The sequence below is a fragment of the Dermacentor albipictus genome, unplaced genomic scaffold, assembly GCF_038994185.2.
Source record: "Dermacentor albipictus isolate Rhodes 1998 colony unplaced genomic scaffold, USDA_Dalb.pri_finalv2 scaffold_17, whole genome shotgun sequence".
Taxonomy (NCBI): domain Eukaryota; kingdom Metazoa; phylum Arthropoda; class Arachnida; order Ixodida; family Ixodidae; genus Dermacentor; species Dermacentor albipictus.
The window spans coordinates 913,149-930,646 of NW_027225571.1; the positions used below are offsets into that span (position 1 = coordinate 913,149).

The 17,498-nt window shown below is 47.0% G+C and overlaps 1 protein-coding gene across 2 annotated transcripts in view; it reads right to left on the minus strand.

The window, feature by feature from the left end:
• LOC139052073 (zinc finger protein Gfi-1b-like) overlaps positions 1 to 17,498 on the minus strand; it is a 178,623-nt gene that overhangs the window by 58,669 nt on the left and 102,456 nt on the right. For both annotated transcript variants that reach the window (XR_011509678.1, XM_070529142.1), the window contains exons 3-4: positions 8,113 to 8,489; positions 6,447 to 6,915 (exon numbers count right to left, since the gene is read on the minus strand). Coding sequence is in view for 1 of the 2 variants with exons in the window: in XM_070529142.1 (XP_070385243.1) it covers positions 6,447 to 6,915; positions 8,113 to 8,489 (846 nt within the window). In the remaining variant the exon portion in view is untranslated. The remainder of the gene's footprint in view (positions 1 to 6,446; positions 6,916 to 8,112; positions 8,490 to 17,498) is intronic.

Genomic DNA, 17,498 nt, shown 5'->3' on the forward strand with positions numbered 1-17,498 from the left:
ATATATATATATATGCTTGTTTGGGAGAATTTGCATGTTGATTTATGTATCGTGTGTGACTCGAAGAGCTGATAGCTTACCTATAGAGGTTCGCAGGAAATGAATAATGAATATTGCTGTTTACCTTTACAGAACAAAACTACAACTTTTGACTATGGCTAGGCTATTGATGCTTACGCACTAATACGTATTAATACTAGATGGTTTGACAGGCTCATGGAATACCAGCGTGCATAGTTTAGACTACAGGCCGCAAACCGATTATCCTAATTTAATGATGAATCAAACTATATGGATTTCGAGCAAATTAATGCTGCTGCTGTTTCACAAATGCAGCAACGTAATCAAGAGGAGAGAGAAAAAAAACCTGTTCTCTGAATTTTTATTGTTCTAGCGAACAGTGCAATCCGCCTTCCGTGAATAATAGGCATGACGTGTGTGATACTGACTAAGACCATTAGCAGAAACCTGAATTAATCTGGTTCAACCAGCTTCCAATGGAATATCAGTGTATTTTCTCGTTCGAATGCGACTGAAATTGGCGCATTAGCCAGCAGTTTATGGAATTACCGATGCGGCGTAGGGATAACGTGATAAGAATTAGCACTCTTTTCATTTGACGCCGTGCTGCCAGAGGTCATCATGACGGGTCCCCCCAGAAAGCACGTCACGCAATGAAAAGGAATGGCGAGGCCAATAGTAAATAAATACGAAATATTCAAATAAATGCTTTATGGGTATGTAAGTAAGATATAATCATGATATCAGCTTAAGTTCAGCGATCTTCTGTGTCCCATTGAAGAGAATCACTGTATAGCCACTTTGACGAACTTAATAGCAGTGCTTCATTTTATGGCAGCACAAAGTGAGCTGGACTGCAGTCTTTTAAGGAGTGGTACTGTTAGTTGATGTAACTGGTTTACGTCTCTTCGAAAAAAAAGTAAGAACAAACAAGGAAAAATACGGTGGTGCCGTTTTGTGGACGTTTACCATGAACCGCTTCTAGCCACTCTATGTTCGTGTTGATCATTATATTGTTTAGTCTTTGGACCCAGTTACATATTCGATAAACGACAATCCGAAAGCACACCGCATGACCTATGAGGCGACACTTTCATTTTTGCATTGAAATTGAAAGGTATCCTTGAAGGTATCGTATCGATGGGGGCGAAATGCGAAAACACCCGTGTACATAGATTTAGGTGCACGTTAAAGAACCCCAGGTGGTCGAAATTTTCGCAGTCCTCCACTACGGCGTGCCTCATAATCAGAAAGTGGTTTTGGTACGTAAAACCCTATAATTTTTTGAAGGTATCGTAAGCAGTAAGAAGGTATCGTAAGCATTGAGGCGACACGTAAACAATAAATATAGAAGGTGCGGTGTGAAGTGGGGCGGGGAATCACTTTGACGAGAGGCTTTCCATGGAGATTATTATACTACTGTGAACTTTCATATAATATAGCATCGCCAATCCATGTCAAACTTCACTCAAGTATGAATTGAACCACCGACAACACCAGACAATATGGAAAAGCACATGCGCACGCGCGCACACACGCACACATGCACACAGTAGAACATTCAAAGATTAGATCATTAGGTAATTCCTGTACGCCAGTACGAAGAAACACGGGAATTCAAATGCATGTGTTCGGTGATGTGTACGCTGCGTTACATGGCGTCATCTGCGCTGTTGTCTACAATGCGGCAGTGCAGGAAGCAACACAGATGACACCATTCAAGCTAGTTTACGGAAGAAGCCTCCTCACCACACTTGACTGCACGCTACCAAATGTCAGAGATGAAAACAACATCGATGCCGCTGACAATCTCCAGCACGCCAAAGAAGCCCGAAAACTCGTCCGCATGCGCATCGAGAACCAGCAAAGAACCGACAGCTGACCCTACAATCTTCTACGACGCTACAATGAGGAATATACCAGCCCGGTGACCACCTTTGAATTCGCACACCAATGCGCCGCTATTTTGGGTCGTACACGATACTTCTTAGTTCACGATACTTTGTCTTGGTGACTATGAGGTCACGCTCGACGGTGTTACGCAATCGCAGGGGCTGCATGCGCGACCTGAAATACGTAGAGTAAGCCGTTTTAAGCCTTTTAACGAACAGTGAACCTATAATTGTTACTTGATTTGTTATGTTATATTTCTACTTGTACTTCGTTGCTTTCACGATCTGTTTGCCGCATGAGGACGATGCTAATTAAGAGCGGGGCATTCATATGCGTACATTATTTAGCGTTTTTGTGTGACAGTGTTTCAACGGCTAAACAAGTTTTCGCTCGGCGCAAGATGCGCCTACGTGTGTCGTAACTTTCCCGAATGTTGTCGCCGTTTCTATAGCAAAAAAACCTTGTCTTATAAGGCTGCGTGAGGGACGCGAATAGAGGCGGTCGGATTCTGGAACGTACGCGCGCGCCAGTGATTACGCTGGAATGTACGAAAAGCCGATGGACTTTGCCGCAGATCCCATTTCAATGACCCGATGACTGTGCTCGCTGATGTCGTTATTCTTTAAGTAGTATTTGATTTCCTAGGCACAAACTCGACATAACGACGATGTGTGGGTCCTTTGCTCGAAATAAATATTGTAGCAAGTTAGCGCCTGTGTCTGTCACGTCTTCCTTTCGTCCTTGTCTTTTCACGCGCTATAAGCCTGACGATGTCATACAAACAAGCCCAAATCAGTGCATTACAGCTCGCTCAAGAGACATGCTATTGGCAGTGTCCTAGTCTTCACTGTCACTACAATGTGACAATTTGAGCGTTAGCGCGCGAAGAAAACAAAAAATTGCTATGGCTTATGTGAAGTGTTCATTGAATTGCAACTGAAGTGATGGCTTTGCAAATTTCATACCACGGGCAACACTAGACTATGGCGGACATTTGTGAACGTATACGATGCCCTACAATGCTGGCACGCCAAAAAATTGAAACGCTAGCTGTCCCTGCGGGCGGGCCGCGAGTTGCCACGACATGAAGAACTCGCGTACCCGGTTACCTTAAATGTCCCTCCTACCTGCACCGAGAAACGCGCGGCCACCGCCGTGCTGCGAAGTACACCATCTCGAGGCTTCCTCTTTGGATTCCGAAGAAATGATATGCGCCACTTTGGTTCCCGACCTTCATCACGCACACGCGCGGCATTTTCGGCCGCGATCTCTCTTTCTCTCTCTCTCTCCGCGGGTGCTATCCCTGAAAGTACCGCGGGCCCAGAGCTGCGTGGTGCCGGCCGATTCACGGCGCCTCCGAATGAAGCAGTCATTGCTCCGCTTCGCGCGGGCACCCGACTGGGCTCGCCGCTTCTTTTCAGCGCTCGTTGGTCTGGAATAGGTTTGCCGCCACCCCGTCCGCTATATATGATAGGGACAGCCTGCGAAAGGGCGCCTCCGCGGCGGCGTCGGCGTCAAGCGGTGCTGATATGAGTACCGGAAAAGTTTTTTCGCCTCCTCAACGTTCTTCTTTCTCATTCAGTTCCTCAAGTCCGACGGGATTTTTGTTCGGTGCGCTCAGTGCTCGGGCCTACATCGCGCACTCTGGTCGCCGCCGCGATGTGGAGCATCTCTTCTTCAATGTGGGAGGAGAATGCAGCGAACGAGAATCCGTTGACGCGGCGCTGGAAAGAGACGCCGCCTGCACTGGCGCTTCCCGATCCTTATCTCTCTCCCTCTGCGCGCCGTGCCTCTTTCTTTTTCCTGCCTCCAGCGAGAGAGAGAGAGGGAGAGAGCTTCGCCGTATTCTACAGCTCAACGCTGGCGCGAATATACGGACGGAGGGCGCCTGAATATGATTGTCTCGTGCCCGCTCATCTCGCACAGTACTGGCGCATTCTATTCCCGGCGTGCTCGACCCTCATCTTTATTCGCATGGCGGGAGTAGATTGCTTTCTACAGCTTTCTCGGGAAGGCAGAAATGAGAAGAATCCGGGAAATACGAAAAGCTGTGGAGGAGGCGAGAAAAGCTTTCGCCGCCCCATCCTCCCCCATTTTCTTTCCGCTTCTCTCGGTCGCGTGCGTAACTTTTATTTTGTGAGCCTAGTATTCGGTTCGGAGGAAAGACTCCTATCGCAAGAGAAGAGCCCAGATGAGATAGAGCGAGAGCAAAGTGGCGATTATAAGGCGCGAGAATTTTTCGCAATATGCGCGCGCGTCAACGTTGTCTTAGAGGGTTATAAAATGCATACTGCGTATGAGTGCATACGAACTACAACAATTCACATGGTGCGAATAGTCATTTTCTGAGAAAGCCACCCTGCTGTGATAACAGCTTATGAAAGAAATCGAACTAAGAGCACAAGCATGCTACGGTAACAAGATTACTACCGGCACAAAACCTGAAAGAAGAAACAAAGAAGATGGACAGAAAGAAATAATTCCATGTGCCACTCTAATTGATGGCTGGGTGGACAAAGATAACAGCACGATGGCGATGACAACGATCGAGGTGGCACGACGCCAGCACTGATGATGAAGCGACGACATGACAATGACGGCGATTACACATTCATGTCGGTGACGATAATGAGAAAAGCACGACAAAGGCAGGATGACGAAACGGCTACGGAACTACGACGTAAGACGGGAATGAAGACGAGAACGCTACAGTGACTGTGTGCTAGCGATAACGATAGCACCGTGATGATAGGGCGATATTGGAAGATGATGGCACGATCAAAACGACGATCATAGAAGAGCGCCGACAGTACAACGAATGCACGACGATAGTGTCAACTACTTCCGCAAACTTAAAGGCGACATAACGGCTTATCGAGCGGTAAGACATTATATTTATTTATTCTCTAGGGACTTCTTCCAAAAAAATATAGACGAGAATAATATCTGCTACAGGCACCATTAAAGTTGGCTGAAGTGCTCTTGAGAAAAAAAAGAAAATTAGGGGGTTTAACTTGTCAAAACCACGATCTTATTATGAGGCACACCGTAGTGGGGGACTCCAGATTAATTTTGACCACCTGGGGTTCTTTAACGTGCACCTAAATCTAAGTACGCGGGCGAATTCGGCCGCCGTGGCCAGGATTTCATCCCGCGACCTCGTGTTCAGTAGCGCGTGCACTTGAGTTCTAACGCTGTAAAAGAATTGCGCAAATTACGCTGTCCGTCAGAAAACAACTTCTGAGTGCCCATATCGCAGACAGTGTATTTTTACGAGACCAACGTCACTCGCGATTTCGCTGGAATTTCGGGTTAATTTCTATTTGTGCCGCTAGATGGGTGACCTGTCATTGTTATAAAATATCATAAGTGGTTACTTAGAATAAGACATTGCAGTATTACGCACGCATGCACGCTTCATGCTTACAAAAAATTTGAAAGCGCAAGGGAAAAGCAAGCCTTCAAATAAATAAATCTTATTCTGCGTGGTGCTTGTAACTGCGACAAATATTTGAACTATGAAAGTTCCTAATGCTCGATGCAAGTCAGAGAAAATGTACAGAGGCGCAGATACATGACATTGTTCAATCCTGTCCCATCGTGGCCAGTCATTCCAGGTCAAATTATGGTGAGAATAGTTTGCCGTGATCACAGTTTGGGAGGCGAATTGGGAAGTGGCAAGCTATAAAATTGGTATAGTTTTATGATTTCAATTAAACGCTTATCTGGTTCTGTCGCCTCTGACAAACAGTGTCATCACTGTCGCCACTGAGACTGTCGCTGTAATCGCTGACAAACATGACAGTGTCACCCCTACCATCTTTGCCATTCTTGCAATTCTGCCTGTTGCTGGCTGAAGTGGATGAACGAAGCAATGATCCCTGCGTATCAACGTTAGTTTCGGAAATATATGCGAACGAATGCATCCACGATTGCACGTGAACCAGTACTTACATATCCGTGAACATAAACCTTCCGCCGTTTTTCTCTCTGCAATTCCTATGCTGCGTGTCGTCTTTGTGAGAGGCTCCGATACCAATGGTAGCACGTGATCGTTGTTGACAGCGTGCCGCGCAGTGAGCCTCGCAGTTGGACGCTTTTATGTTTCTGGAGGCTAACGGCAACTCTCGGCCTCATCGTGCTCAACTCTTGAGCGCCATGATGATGACGAGAATGGTTTATTGGCATCCGCTTTAAAACGGCGCAGTGATGAATAGTCACCTAGCCTGCTAGATCTAATCAGTCATGCTATTAAGGCTTTTCAGTCCAATATTTTCTCTACATCCCCTTTATATTTTTAGCTTCCTTAAAACTTCTTGATCTACCTCGTACCGTTACCTATGCCTGTAACAGGTTGCAACCAGCACTGTTACAAGAACACCACTACGCGGTCTATAGCAACAGTCCCGGCGGCAAGTGTAGCGGCCTGAGACTTGCTTGCAAAAGCCGCGGACGTAGTTCAAGTAGGCTTCCTTCAAAACAGGGCAGGCGCGTCACTGAGAAACGTGAGCAACAGTCGAGCGAGCACTCACCGGTGTGTATGTACGTGTGCTTCTTCATGTCCGACTTCTGGTGGAAGCGCTTGCCGCAGTACTCGCACGGGTAGGGCCGCGTGTCCGAGTGGATGAGCAGGTGCGTGGACAGCGTCGAGGAGCGCTTGAACGTCTTGCCGCACTGCTTGCACTCGAAAGTACGCTCGGACGTGTGCACGGCGCGGTGCTGGCTGAGGCTGACCTCGTGGCCGAACGTCTTGTTGCAGAGCTCGCAGGCGAAGGGCCGCTTTCCGCTGTGCGAGCGCCGCGCGTGCACCTCGAGTCCGTGGGCCGTGGAGAACATCTTGTCGCACTTCAGGCAGGAGTACACGTCAGACAGCGGGTGCTGGTGGTGCAGGTGGGGCAAGTGGTGCAGGTGGTGGTGGTGGTGCACCGCCGACAGCAGGCCGGCCGCCGACAGGGACTGTGGGCTCAGCCGAGGACCCAGGTCGAGTCGGCTGCACGGTGACTGCGCGAGAGAACGGCCCCAAACTCAAGCTCGTCTCAGACTACGCACGCATAATCGGAAGACAAGTTATTTCGCCTTTACCCTTTACATTGTACATCTTTGGTGAGCTTAAGAAACTCTGCTATAATATGTATGCGCGTGCCTTGCTTCTTGTCTGCGATCACATGTCCTCCAAGATTCCTGAAAATGCAACAGATACCTTCGTGCACAAGCTTCCAATTGAACTAGTACATACAGCACCTCACAGAACACGCATGTCGCGCAAGTGCTCACGTAATTTCTAAAAAAAATATGGACACACAGCTCAGCTTTGTCTCGTGAAGTATTTACCGTTCATTTGATACTCTTGGAGGCATATTCCAGTATGTATAATTTCATACATCATGCTGACTTCCCTTATTTCTTCCTTCGTTAACTATATTACTCGTATCTGATGATGCGTGATTTGTCGTGCTGTCTTTGTCTTAGTGGTGTACTTTCGACTGCACAAATTAGGATATATTCTTTCACAATACATAAAAATGTCTAACGAAACTTACAGTGTACTCAATAATCATTTTTCACCGTCGGCAACAACTGTTGCCGTTGCCGCGCGTGTATCCTTGCTTTATTATAGGCCTTGAAGGCAAGGCAGCGAATTGTAGTCAGGGTCCGTATTCACAAGACTTCCGTAACGCAAGAGCGTTTTCACATTGGCCGGTGTTAAGGCGCCCGCCAGTGATGACCGCAATCAATGCGATCGCTAGACGACTGCCTCGACGATGGTCACTCTCAAACAGCACTTAGACTATAGCACTATAGCACTATAGAATAGAGCCAGTTTTGTATCCCCTTCGTGCACTTGAACGAAACAATAGACAAAGCATACGCATCTGCTTGCGCGGACAACACATTGCAGGAACATAGGGTTAGTTGCATCTATCTATCTATCTATCTATCTATCTATCTATCTATCTATCTATCTATCTATCTATCTATCTATCTATCTATCTATCTATCTATCTATCTATCTATCTATCTATCTATCTATCTATCTATCTATCTATCTATCTATCTATCTATCTATCTATCTATCTATCTATCTATCTATCTATCTATCTATCTATCTATCTATCTATCTATCTATCTATCTATCTATCTATCTAACGACCACGTATTGTCCGACGCCACCGCGAAGCTGCAGCTAAAGGCTCCTACCATGGAGGATATGAGTCCTCCACCGGGCTCGCCGGAGGAAGGACTGAGGGCTTGGCGGCTGGGAGACTTGGCCGCCTGGGACGATGGCGTCGGCGGCGAGGAGGCCGCACGGCCGAGTCCCAGAGGACCCTGTGCAGGACTCGAGGTGGTGGTGGTGGAGGCCGGCGGCAGACCAGGAGGAGGGGGCGGCGGGGCGCCCGGAGGTGGTGCAACCGCGTCGGCGAACAGCCATGGCTTGACGGCGCCTAGCCGCAGGTCGCATGTGAGCGAGCTCAGGGCGAAAGGCCGCAAGTGGAGCGCCGACAGACCCTGTGCCGCCGCCGCAGCGCTGAACAGCTTGGACGAGTCAGTTACTGCCGCCCCAGCCTTGCCGCCGCCTGTGGAGAAACACGGTCACGCCGCGGCCGTGTCAATCTTATATCTTTGCAAGAAAGAGGGCAAATACAGGCGCAAAGCGGCCGCTGACTGTCAACTAACCAAGTTTTTTCTGTTGATAGTATCAGCGCTCGTGATGTGTGCATGTGTGTTACTGTCTTTCGCATGCATCGACGAACGTGTAGGGGAAGCGGTCACAGGAGACAGACTAACTTCGTCCCCCCTCGGCTGTAGCGTTTAGCGGGACCATTGCATTTTAAGCTCCGTGGCCTAAATTACGCATTCACCTAATCCTATTCCAAATGCTCGCATGAAAGCAGTCGGTATGCTGAGATTACGTGCTGACCATGTCTTAGGAAAAAGCAGCTTGGAGGAGTTTATGCGATAGTACAGCTTCAACGATTCTTCTTTTCACCCAATCGAATCATATTCTGCTTTATTTCGTAATGCTAAGTTATAATTTATTTCCCCTAAGCCATTATGGCATGATGCATAAAGCAGTGGTTAAGCATGCAGGTGATGAGATCCAACCTTTTAGCGACAATTTATTTGGAAATATTCTACCACCAACTAGTGTATAGCAATGTAGCCTAAAATTCCGTAAAAAGGGCAACTTAGTTGGATGTGGATATTTTATGGATGAGCGAAATGACAATGACAGGTACGAACGAAAGATTTTTTTCCTGCTACAACGTAGTTGCAGAGACGCTTTTTTTAATGAATTGAGTTTCTTAACAGTGTGCGTCAGAATGTAAATGATCGTTTTGTCATGTGATAAGCAATTAAACGGTTATACTTCTCAGACATTTTTCTGCCCATATTGCACACGCGTATTGCATTGAGGCTTAGAAGTTATTTCATGGCTTATAAATAGTGGTTCATGAATGCTTCTATTTACAATAAGCAAATTGAGTTCTAAAACAGCCAAATATGTTTTGTAGAAGAAGGTTGATGAGTAAATCAGGACGTTTACTCTAGAATAGGATGTGTTAGATAAGGCTGATATATCCATTAATTCTAGCGGGAATTGCTGCAGTGGGTCAATATGCTTTGATAAATTATTTAGATATCAAAACTGTGCTTTTGGCCACTCACCCTTACGCATACGACACACTCTCAATTGTACATATATTGATTGGTACTCCTATTTTTATTTCTTGCTTGGTTTCACGGTTGGAGGCAGGGGCACAAGCTGTTTGCCACACGTCGACGAACTGCAATAACTATCCAGCATGTAAAATTGGCACGAATCGCTTCCAGCATGATAGCTAATTAATGAGAAGTCATTAACAAATGACAATGCACGTAAGCAAGTCTATTGTCAGCACAAAAACAAGCAGCATGACTCCATTTTTCTTGTTTTATGCAGTGCCCTTTTTTAGTGAACACACTCATTGCTTTACATGTGCATCTTCTCCGCGCTACACTTTTCCGTCCCTGAATACTCGTTTGACCATGCCCGTCGGGTCAATTAAGCGCAACCATGTATTGCGAATGAAGCGAATCCCTTATCCGTGCTCTTTGTCCATTTTCTGTTCACCTGTTGCAGATAGCCTCATAAAGATAGATTACAGATAGATAACGTCTTTTTGTAGCGTCAAACGAAAATAAATTTGGTCACAAAAATCGTACAACCTGGACAAGAGAGCATATAAACAAATACAGCACGATCAAAAAGGTAATAGTATATAAAAAAACATATGGGTGTGGGTGAGTGCCGAGAAATTCCCACCTTCTCTTTGTCTACTCATTGTCTTTACCGAGGCTAGTGCCGAGAGGTAAGTGACGTGCGCAGTGCTTGATAGACCATATAGTCACTCACTACTGGAACAGATAGTTCTAGGCCAGTGCTCCCAAAGAAGCTCCGTGCAGACGTCTGTATCTGCGCTGATGAAGGTCCTGAGCAGGCCTACAAAAAAGACTTTAAGAACGCCGCTTGCTATCGGTGTATTTATTACCTCCCCATTTTCTCGTTTTTTATTCCTGTACCTCACTCATTATGTTCAGGGAAGCCAACCTGAATTACCTCTGGATAATCTCGTTGCCTTAGTCTGTCTGTGTCCTGTATGCCTCGTTCTTTAAACCACTTATATGCTTAATAAGGCTTCGCCACTAGGTTTATCGTCCATGCAGGCAAAACACGCTTTACAAGATTACATGATGGAAGAGCATGGTTGCAAATGGGAAGAAGACACAGCTGTAAAGTGGGAAAGAAAAAAAATTATCCGATGATTTCGATACTGCCCAATCCAAAATTTGAGCGCAACTCTATACGCGCTTTCATTTCGCTATAAATTGGGGCAAATATATTGAGAGACACATGTAGCAGAGTCTGCGATTGTCGAAAATCTCATCTGCGGGTCAAACGCGTCGGCTTCTATACATGACTCGCCGAAGGTTCCAAAGTAATGCTTGGGGCCCGCGTGCCATCCAGAAAGTAATACACAATTCGCGTCGCGCATGCAATCAGATTACAAAACAATCGCAAACCATGGCAATCGATAGAAGCACGAACGAGACCAAACCAAGGTAATCAAACAAGCGCGAGCGAGAGCTGTGGCGAGCAGCCGATAGTACGAAACGAGGGTCCGGTTGCTACCAGATTCGAGTACGCTGGAGTTGTCTAGCGGGTCCGCATGACGCTAGTTTTCCGCGTGCACGTCACTTAAGCGGCCGCTCTGATTGGTCTCCGCCGTTCGCGGCTTGCGTCTTTTATCTCCCACTCCGCGTTCGCTCTTTCATCCTTCGCTGTGCTCGTTCGTTCGGTTACGCCACCCACGCCGCCGACGCCCACGCTCGCAGCAGGAATAGGTGCCTAAGAGGTGCGCTCTAAAATTATGCCGAACCTACCCAGTGTGAGAATCAACATTTTGCAACGAATTTTACGGCCAGCAGGCTATCTACCCTCGAATGGAGTTGTGCAAAGTATTAAGAAATGACACAATGTGTTTCCGTATGGCAAGTATTTGTGCGTGTGTGTGACGCTACCGCGTGTGTGACGATGAGAAGACGACGGCACAACTACGTCGGCTTCAGAGTGATGATGACGATGATGGCCTAACGGCAACAGCATGACGGCGACGACACGACGACTACGGCATAACGGGGACGACTATGGCATCACGACGACAGCTTGGCGATGGCATGACCACGTAATAGGCATAGGAACGACTTCAACAATGATGGCGAGACGACGGGGACGACGAGGATTGCATCACATATGCTCGGCGTGCCACCACTCTAAGTTCTCGGCTTGGAAACGGGGGGGAAACTGCGCTTGCCTAGATGCTTTAGAGCTTCTAAGCAAATTGTTGCTATACGACATAACGCACTCGTCAATTGTCTCAAGGCGCTAGTTGGCGCAAGTATGCATGCCTCTATGGCCAAGAGGTAGGCACCTGGTAGTTGCGCTGAAGGACACTCCTTTAAATTATACCAACGCACACTTTTTCCTAATTCATTTTTGAGGCACCATACAAGGCCCGACAGACCATGGGCGCAAATTGGCCGGAAAAGGCAAATACTGCATCGCATTAACAGACTTCTGTACAGGGTGAGAAGCGCATTCGCTCACGCATTTACTGGCGAGTTAGTCTTTGCGGAAAAATAGCACATAGTGCGCAAAGAGGTGTCACGCATTCTACTCGCATTTCTGCGGGAGTCCGAACTGATGGACACATTGTGACGCATCATGAAGTGGAAAGAGATGAGCGGAGCACTTGCGGCCTCAGACTTCCAGGCTGACATTGCCTGTAGCAACACCACCACCCTCCTCTCGGAGAAAAAATAATCCAGCAAAAATAGAGCACAAGCGAAGAAACAGAACGCTGCAAAAAGACCGGTCCACTCGCCTCTTTTAAAGGCAGCCAGTCAGGTGTATAATCGATCAATCGCCCCTAGGACACAGAGACCGCCACAACCTCGCGTGCACTGTGTCACGGGTAGCTGCTGCGAACATTGCAGCAGCGACAAAAGAAGAAAAGAAAACTATTCTGAGAGACGGTAAAAAGTAAAGAAGGCGCGAGAAACGCAAAGACAATCTGGACACAAAAGGAACAAAAAAAAAGGGAGCGAAATCAAGCAGTGCGCATGCAGGCAGCGTTCCCCAGGAGACAGCGCGATCGAGCGAAGTGCGCGCAGCACGGGATGGGGAACAAAAGAGAGTCGCCCCCGCGCCCCGACAGAAGAAACAGCAGCAGCAGGTTGTCGGAGCGAAAAGTTAGCGCTTGCCGGGACGTCCACACGTCCACGTTAATCACGCGAGCGCTACACTTCTAGCAACAGGCGCCTTTCGCTCTCCCCCTCGCACGAGCGTGCTACGCTTGGAAACGGGCCACGCTGGGGGAGGCCTCGACCAGTGTGCAATGAAATTAGCGCCCTGTCTGGCGGGGAGAGCAAAAAGCAGTATCGCTTTCAGCCCAGGGGTCCCTCAGGACCAGGGGGACGGACGCGCGCTGCCACCGACGCTGCTGCAGCAGCGAGAGCACTCGCGCGAGCTCGTGAGGAGCGCCGAGATCGGAGCTGCGCGCAGCTCAAACGGCCAAACGCCGCGGCCTACATCTCACGAACGGCGACGCAGGCAGCGAGCGAGCCTGGATGGGTAGGGAAACTGTGCTGTACCTTTTCGACACCGTAAACCACGGGGTCGTTCTAGATCGCTAAGCGTAGGGAAGAGATGGTGCGAGAACTCTGGCCAACAAAGTTTGTTTGTTTATTTTGGTTTGCCTTTTATACGCAAATCCAGAGAAGCGCAGTATATCTACAAGCAGCTCAACAAGTTAATGGCGAAATGTGAATAACTTCGGAGACAACAGCTTTCGTGATGATAATTATTTTATCTTCGCGTTCCGTCTTTCTGGTCGCGATAACGTGAGGGCAACGTTGGTCCTAGGTGCATCAATTTTTTAATGGTTTTAGTTCAAAATTCTCATTGCTTCTGTGAAGCGGAAACGAGAGCACACCCGTGCCACAAAGGTGGCGTATGAACAGTATTCCGTAGACGGGTTGACGAAACAGTGAGAACTGCAGGAATTCATGCCGTAACCACTTTTCGCGCACGTTCACATGATTTATTGCGTCACTGCATACAGTTGCTCACATAAATGTGAGATACCCCTGACGAACCTACTATAGGCTACCTGCGTGCCACGCCTGGGTGTGGAAGTGAAGAAAGCGAGGACATTTTCGGCAGGCTTCGACGGGAACATTGTTGATCGAGTTGAAATAAATGTTGTTTGTTTTTGGGAACCCTGAACTATGCTCCACTCGCCAGCTGGTAGCAATGCAAACCAACTGCACAAAAGTATCTTCGGGATGTAGAAGCCGTCGTTTCTAATGACCCCCATGTTGACACTCTGACGGAAATTTGCACGATATATATTAGAGGAAGCGATGAGACGAACGAAATAAATAAAATCTTTGGTTAATGTGCCAGTTCCTGGCCACACACCAGCTGAAAAATGATGAATAAAGTGAACGCAAATTGTTCAAAATGCTTCAGCACCAATCGTACTCGCATAAAAGTGCCAGCAACACCATGTCGCACCATATAGTCCCGATGGTCCCGCGAAGCAGGATAGCTTCGTTTAGGGTGCCTCCATCAACATATGGCATACCAGCATAGAGTTAGGCACTTATCCAGAAAACGCCTCCTTTAGTGCCGTCACCACACTCTCACCATGTTTTCCTATAACCCTTATCCATATCGCATGAGTGGTGGGAGGCCTTACACCGGTCAATGAAAGACACTTTATTACATAACAGAAGTTTTGTGTCTACAGGCGTTATTCGGGGCTGTGGGAGCATTCCTTTCACAATACTTCCTCTTGTGGTCAACCCACGAGGTGCAAGTTCTTATAGGGATGTCTGTGGGACTTACTGCCAAAAAACTGCTGCCTGGAGGGTGCGGAAGGCTTCTACACCGATAGTGTTTATGTAACCAATAATTTTTGTTGAAACATCAGAACTGTGGTATGTTTACACGAATCTGATTGCTATCTACATATAAGTTATGAAAGCAGCTACAGAAGGAAATGCAGATCGTTAAAGTTCGCACCTTGTGCGTTTTTAAAAAGGGCAACGGTCGTTGTTTTGAAATTACTAAACATTCTAAGAAACCAACAACTTTTTTCAATTATATAGTTTACACTTCTGTGCAGTGCAAACGCTTTTTTTTATCACAATTGCAGCAAAAGACAAGGTTATTTCTCGAACGTCAAAAAGACGTATGTACTTTTTTTTTTAATCGAAATCACTCACAAAGCCTCGGGAAGATGACATTTTGTTGATTGTAGCGATAGTTTTATTGCTGTACCTATAGCACGTAACAGGTTCCTGCACTCTTTTTTTGGGAAATAAGAGAACACACTCTACGAAAGTAGTTTTCCGCTAAGCAAAATCAGAATTATTCACGAAGCCTGCTAAAGTAAGAAACACATTAGGTGACTGTCATGTTCCTCTATGACGCCTCACCGTAAGCTGATATCACACTAACAAGAAGCGCAGGCAAATACAAGCGCGCTCTTTTTCGCACACATACAGGAATAGCACGGCTTGAGTAAACAGCGCAAAGGTCAAAAGGGCTCGTCAGCAAACCCCGTTTGCCCTCAATCTGAGTCTCTCGGGTACGTGCGTGAAGCCCTGCTGCGCCGTGGGAGGCGAGGGTCAGCTATGGGATTTCATTACCGAGAACTTTATCTAGCGCACTCGACCTCGAGGGGCTTTATTATGAAGTAGGGCCCGGAGTGGCGTCAAAACACAGATAAAAGAATCTCGCTGGTATTGTTTTGTTAGGAACTACTGCTTTCCCTCGTAGAATGACACTTCGTAGTCGATATTGTATAAATACACCTGAAGCGTTTTTCTGACTGGTTCATTCTGCTCAGTTGTGCATTTTGCTTGCAACTGCAAATGAGGAGCACAATCGGCTGGTATTCTTGACAAGATGCGCTAGTGTTTTCGCCGCAAGTGCACAGCCACCTTTCTTTCTTCCTTTTTTTATGATGTGTTCTGCCCAATTTTGATCTAAAAGCAGTTAATTTCCCTCCACTGTGTCACTACCTATATCGAGAGCAAGATGAGGGTGATGCACACAGTGCTGATTCTTGCTAGAGCATGATTTTAGTAATATATATATATATATATATATATATATATATATATATATATATATATATATATATGTATATGTATATATATATACAACGTTTCTTATGCTACTATTCTGAGTTTTTATATGACGGTGGCAGTCGACAATACGGGCTTTTTAATTTGCCCGGCGTTTATGGTACGTATACCCAACAGTGCGACAAAATAACATAAACGAAGCTTTCGCTACCTGTGGAGGTGAGCGCTGGGCCCCCGATAATAAAGTGTTATGCCACGGATACTAAGCTCAAGATAGGAAAAGTTTTCCTTCAATTAATTTACAACATGGGCGCCTAACGAGGCAGCTGAATAAACGGTGACGGGTATAGAATGCTCAATCACGGTGAACGCGCGCGTATTCAACAAACAGCAATCTTGTTAACCAGTGACCGTATTCACAAAATCCTTATGCTAGAACTATTCGCTAGAATATGGATCAGCCTTTAAGTCCTGTTGGATGCACTAATTAGCAAAGCAGCACGGCTAACAGCTGTTACAGGCGAAAAATCTCTCTGGCTTTCTCATGTCATTTCTCTCTCTCTCTCTCTCTCTCTATCTATCTATCTCTCTATCTCTACGAGCGAAAAATATAGTGAATGTGGCCGCAGAAACGCTACATAAGGCGTCGCACATTATACTGTGCTGTTCCCAACCACGAAAATGGCTCGGACAAATTCGCGGGGGGCAATTAGTCATCTATGCTTGCAATTCTCGCAAATAAGTTACGAGCCGCGTGTTTTGTGTGAGACAGAAACGATCAATCTGAGGTATACTGTAAAGAACGGCGGGTTGCACAACAAGATTGTCACCTTGCCACCCGATTACGACAAGGGGTGCAAGACGCGCACCTCCCCCTCTCCGTGCTGCAGCTGCGAGGCGTTCAAAGAAGCGACCTTTGCGCTGGAATCCGCCGCCTTCCTCCAGCCCGCTTCGACATTGTGACCGGACGAGTTTGGTGTGGGGACAATGATTCCAGAGTTCCTCAACGCGGAGCTGATCCGACACGCCTGAAGAAGCTACCGCGGGAACGTCTTATTTTTGCGCTCTCACGGTTCCGCATGTTGCAAAACAACGAGCGTCCCTCGAGCGGCGTCGATTTTCCGGAACGGCACCACCTTCAACGCCGTCGCTTGGGCTTCGGAATGTGTGTGCCTTTGTGTCTGTAAACTGGTCTTCAGAGCAGCTGCGAGTTGGTGGTGTGTAAACGAACAGCCGCCGCGTCGTAGGACCAGCGGATCGAGTGTATAAAAACTGTGGTTGTGCGATTGTTGGACACACTTCTCTTGAGCAGTCTTGTTAGACTGGTTCACTTCTCTCATGCAGTCCTGTTGGACTAATACTATTTTTCTCAAACAGTCATGTTAGACTGAGTTAATTTTCTGTAAATAAACCCCTTTTTCCTCGTTCTCGATGAGAAGCAGTTCTTCACTTCATCAACGATCTCAGCGTAAATAAGTTGGACGACGGCATGGGCCAGCTACCTTCGAATTCATGCCGTACTCCAATCTTGGCAAAGGACCACGGACGAAGGGATTGAGCCCCCAATCCTGACAACTGGCTGACAGCGGTGAGATGGACTTTGCGACATGGTGCTGTATCTGTGGTGAGTGCTTGGTTTTTGCTTTGACTCTCTAGGCTTCATTTTGTGGTTGTTCTGTTTAGAACAGTAGGGAAGCTAGATTGTTGTGTGTTAGCTAGGTTGTGTTTTCCTAGCTAGATTTAGAGAGCAGAATCAAGGCAGTAAAGCAGCAGTCATGGAGTTAAGGACACTGCTGAGAGACGAGTTGTTGATTGTTGGTGAGGAACTGGGCCTAGATGTACGCAAGGAAATGCTCAAATCGGAATTATTGGAGCTAATTTCCAAT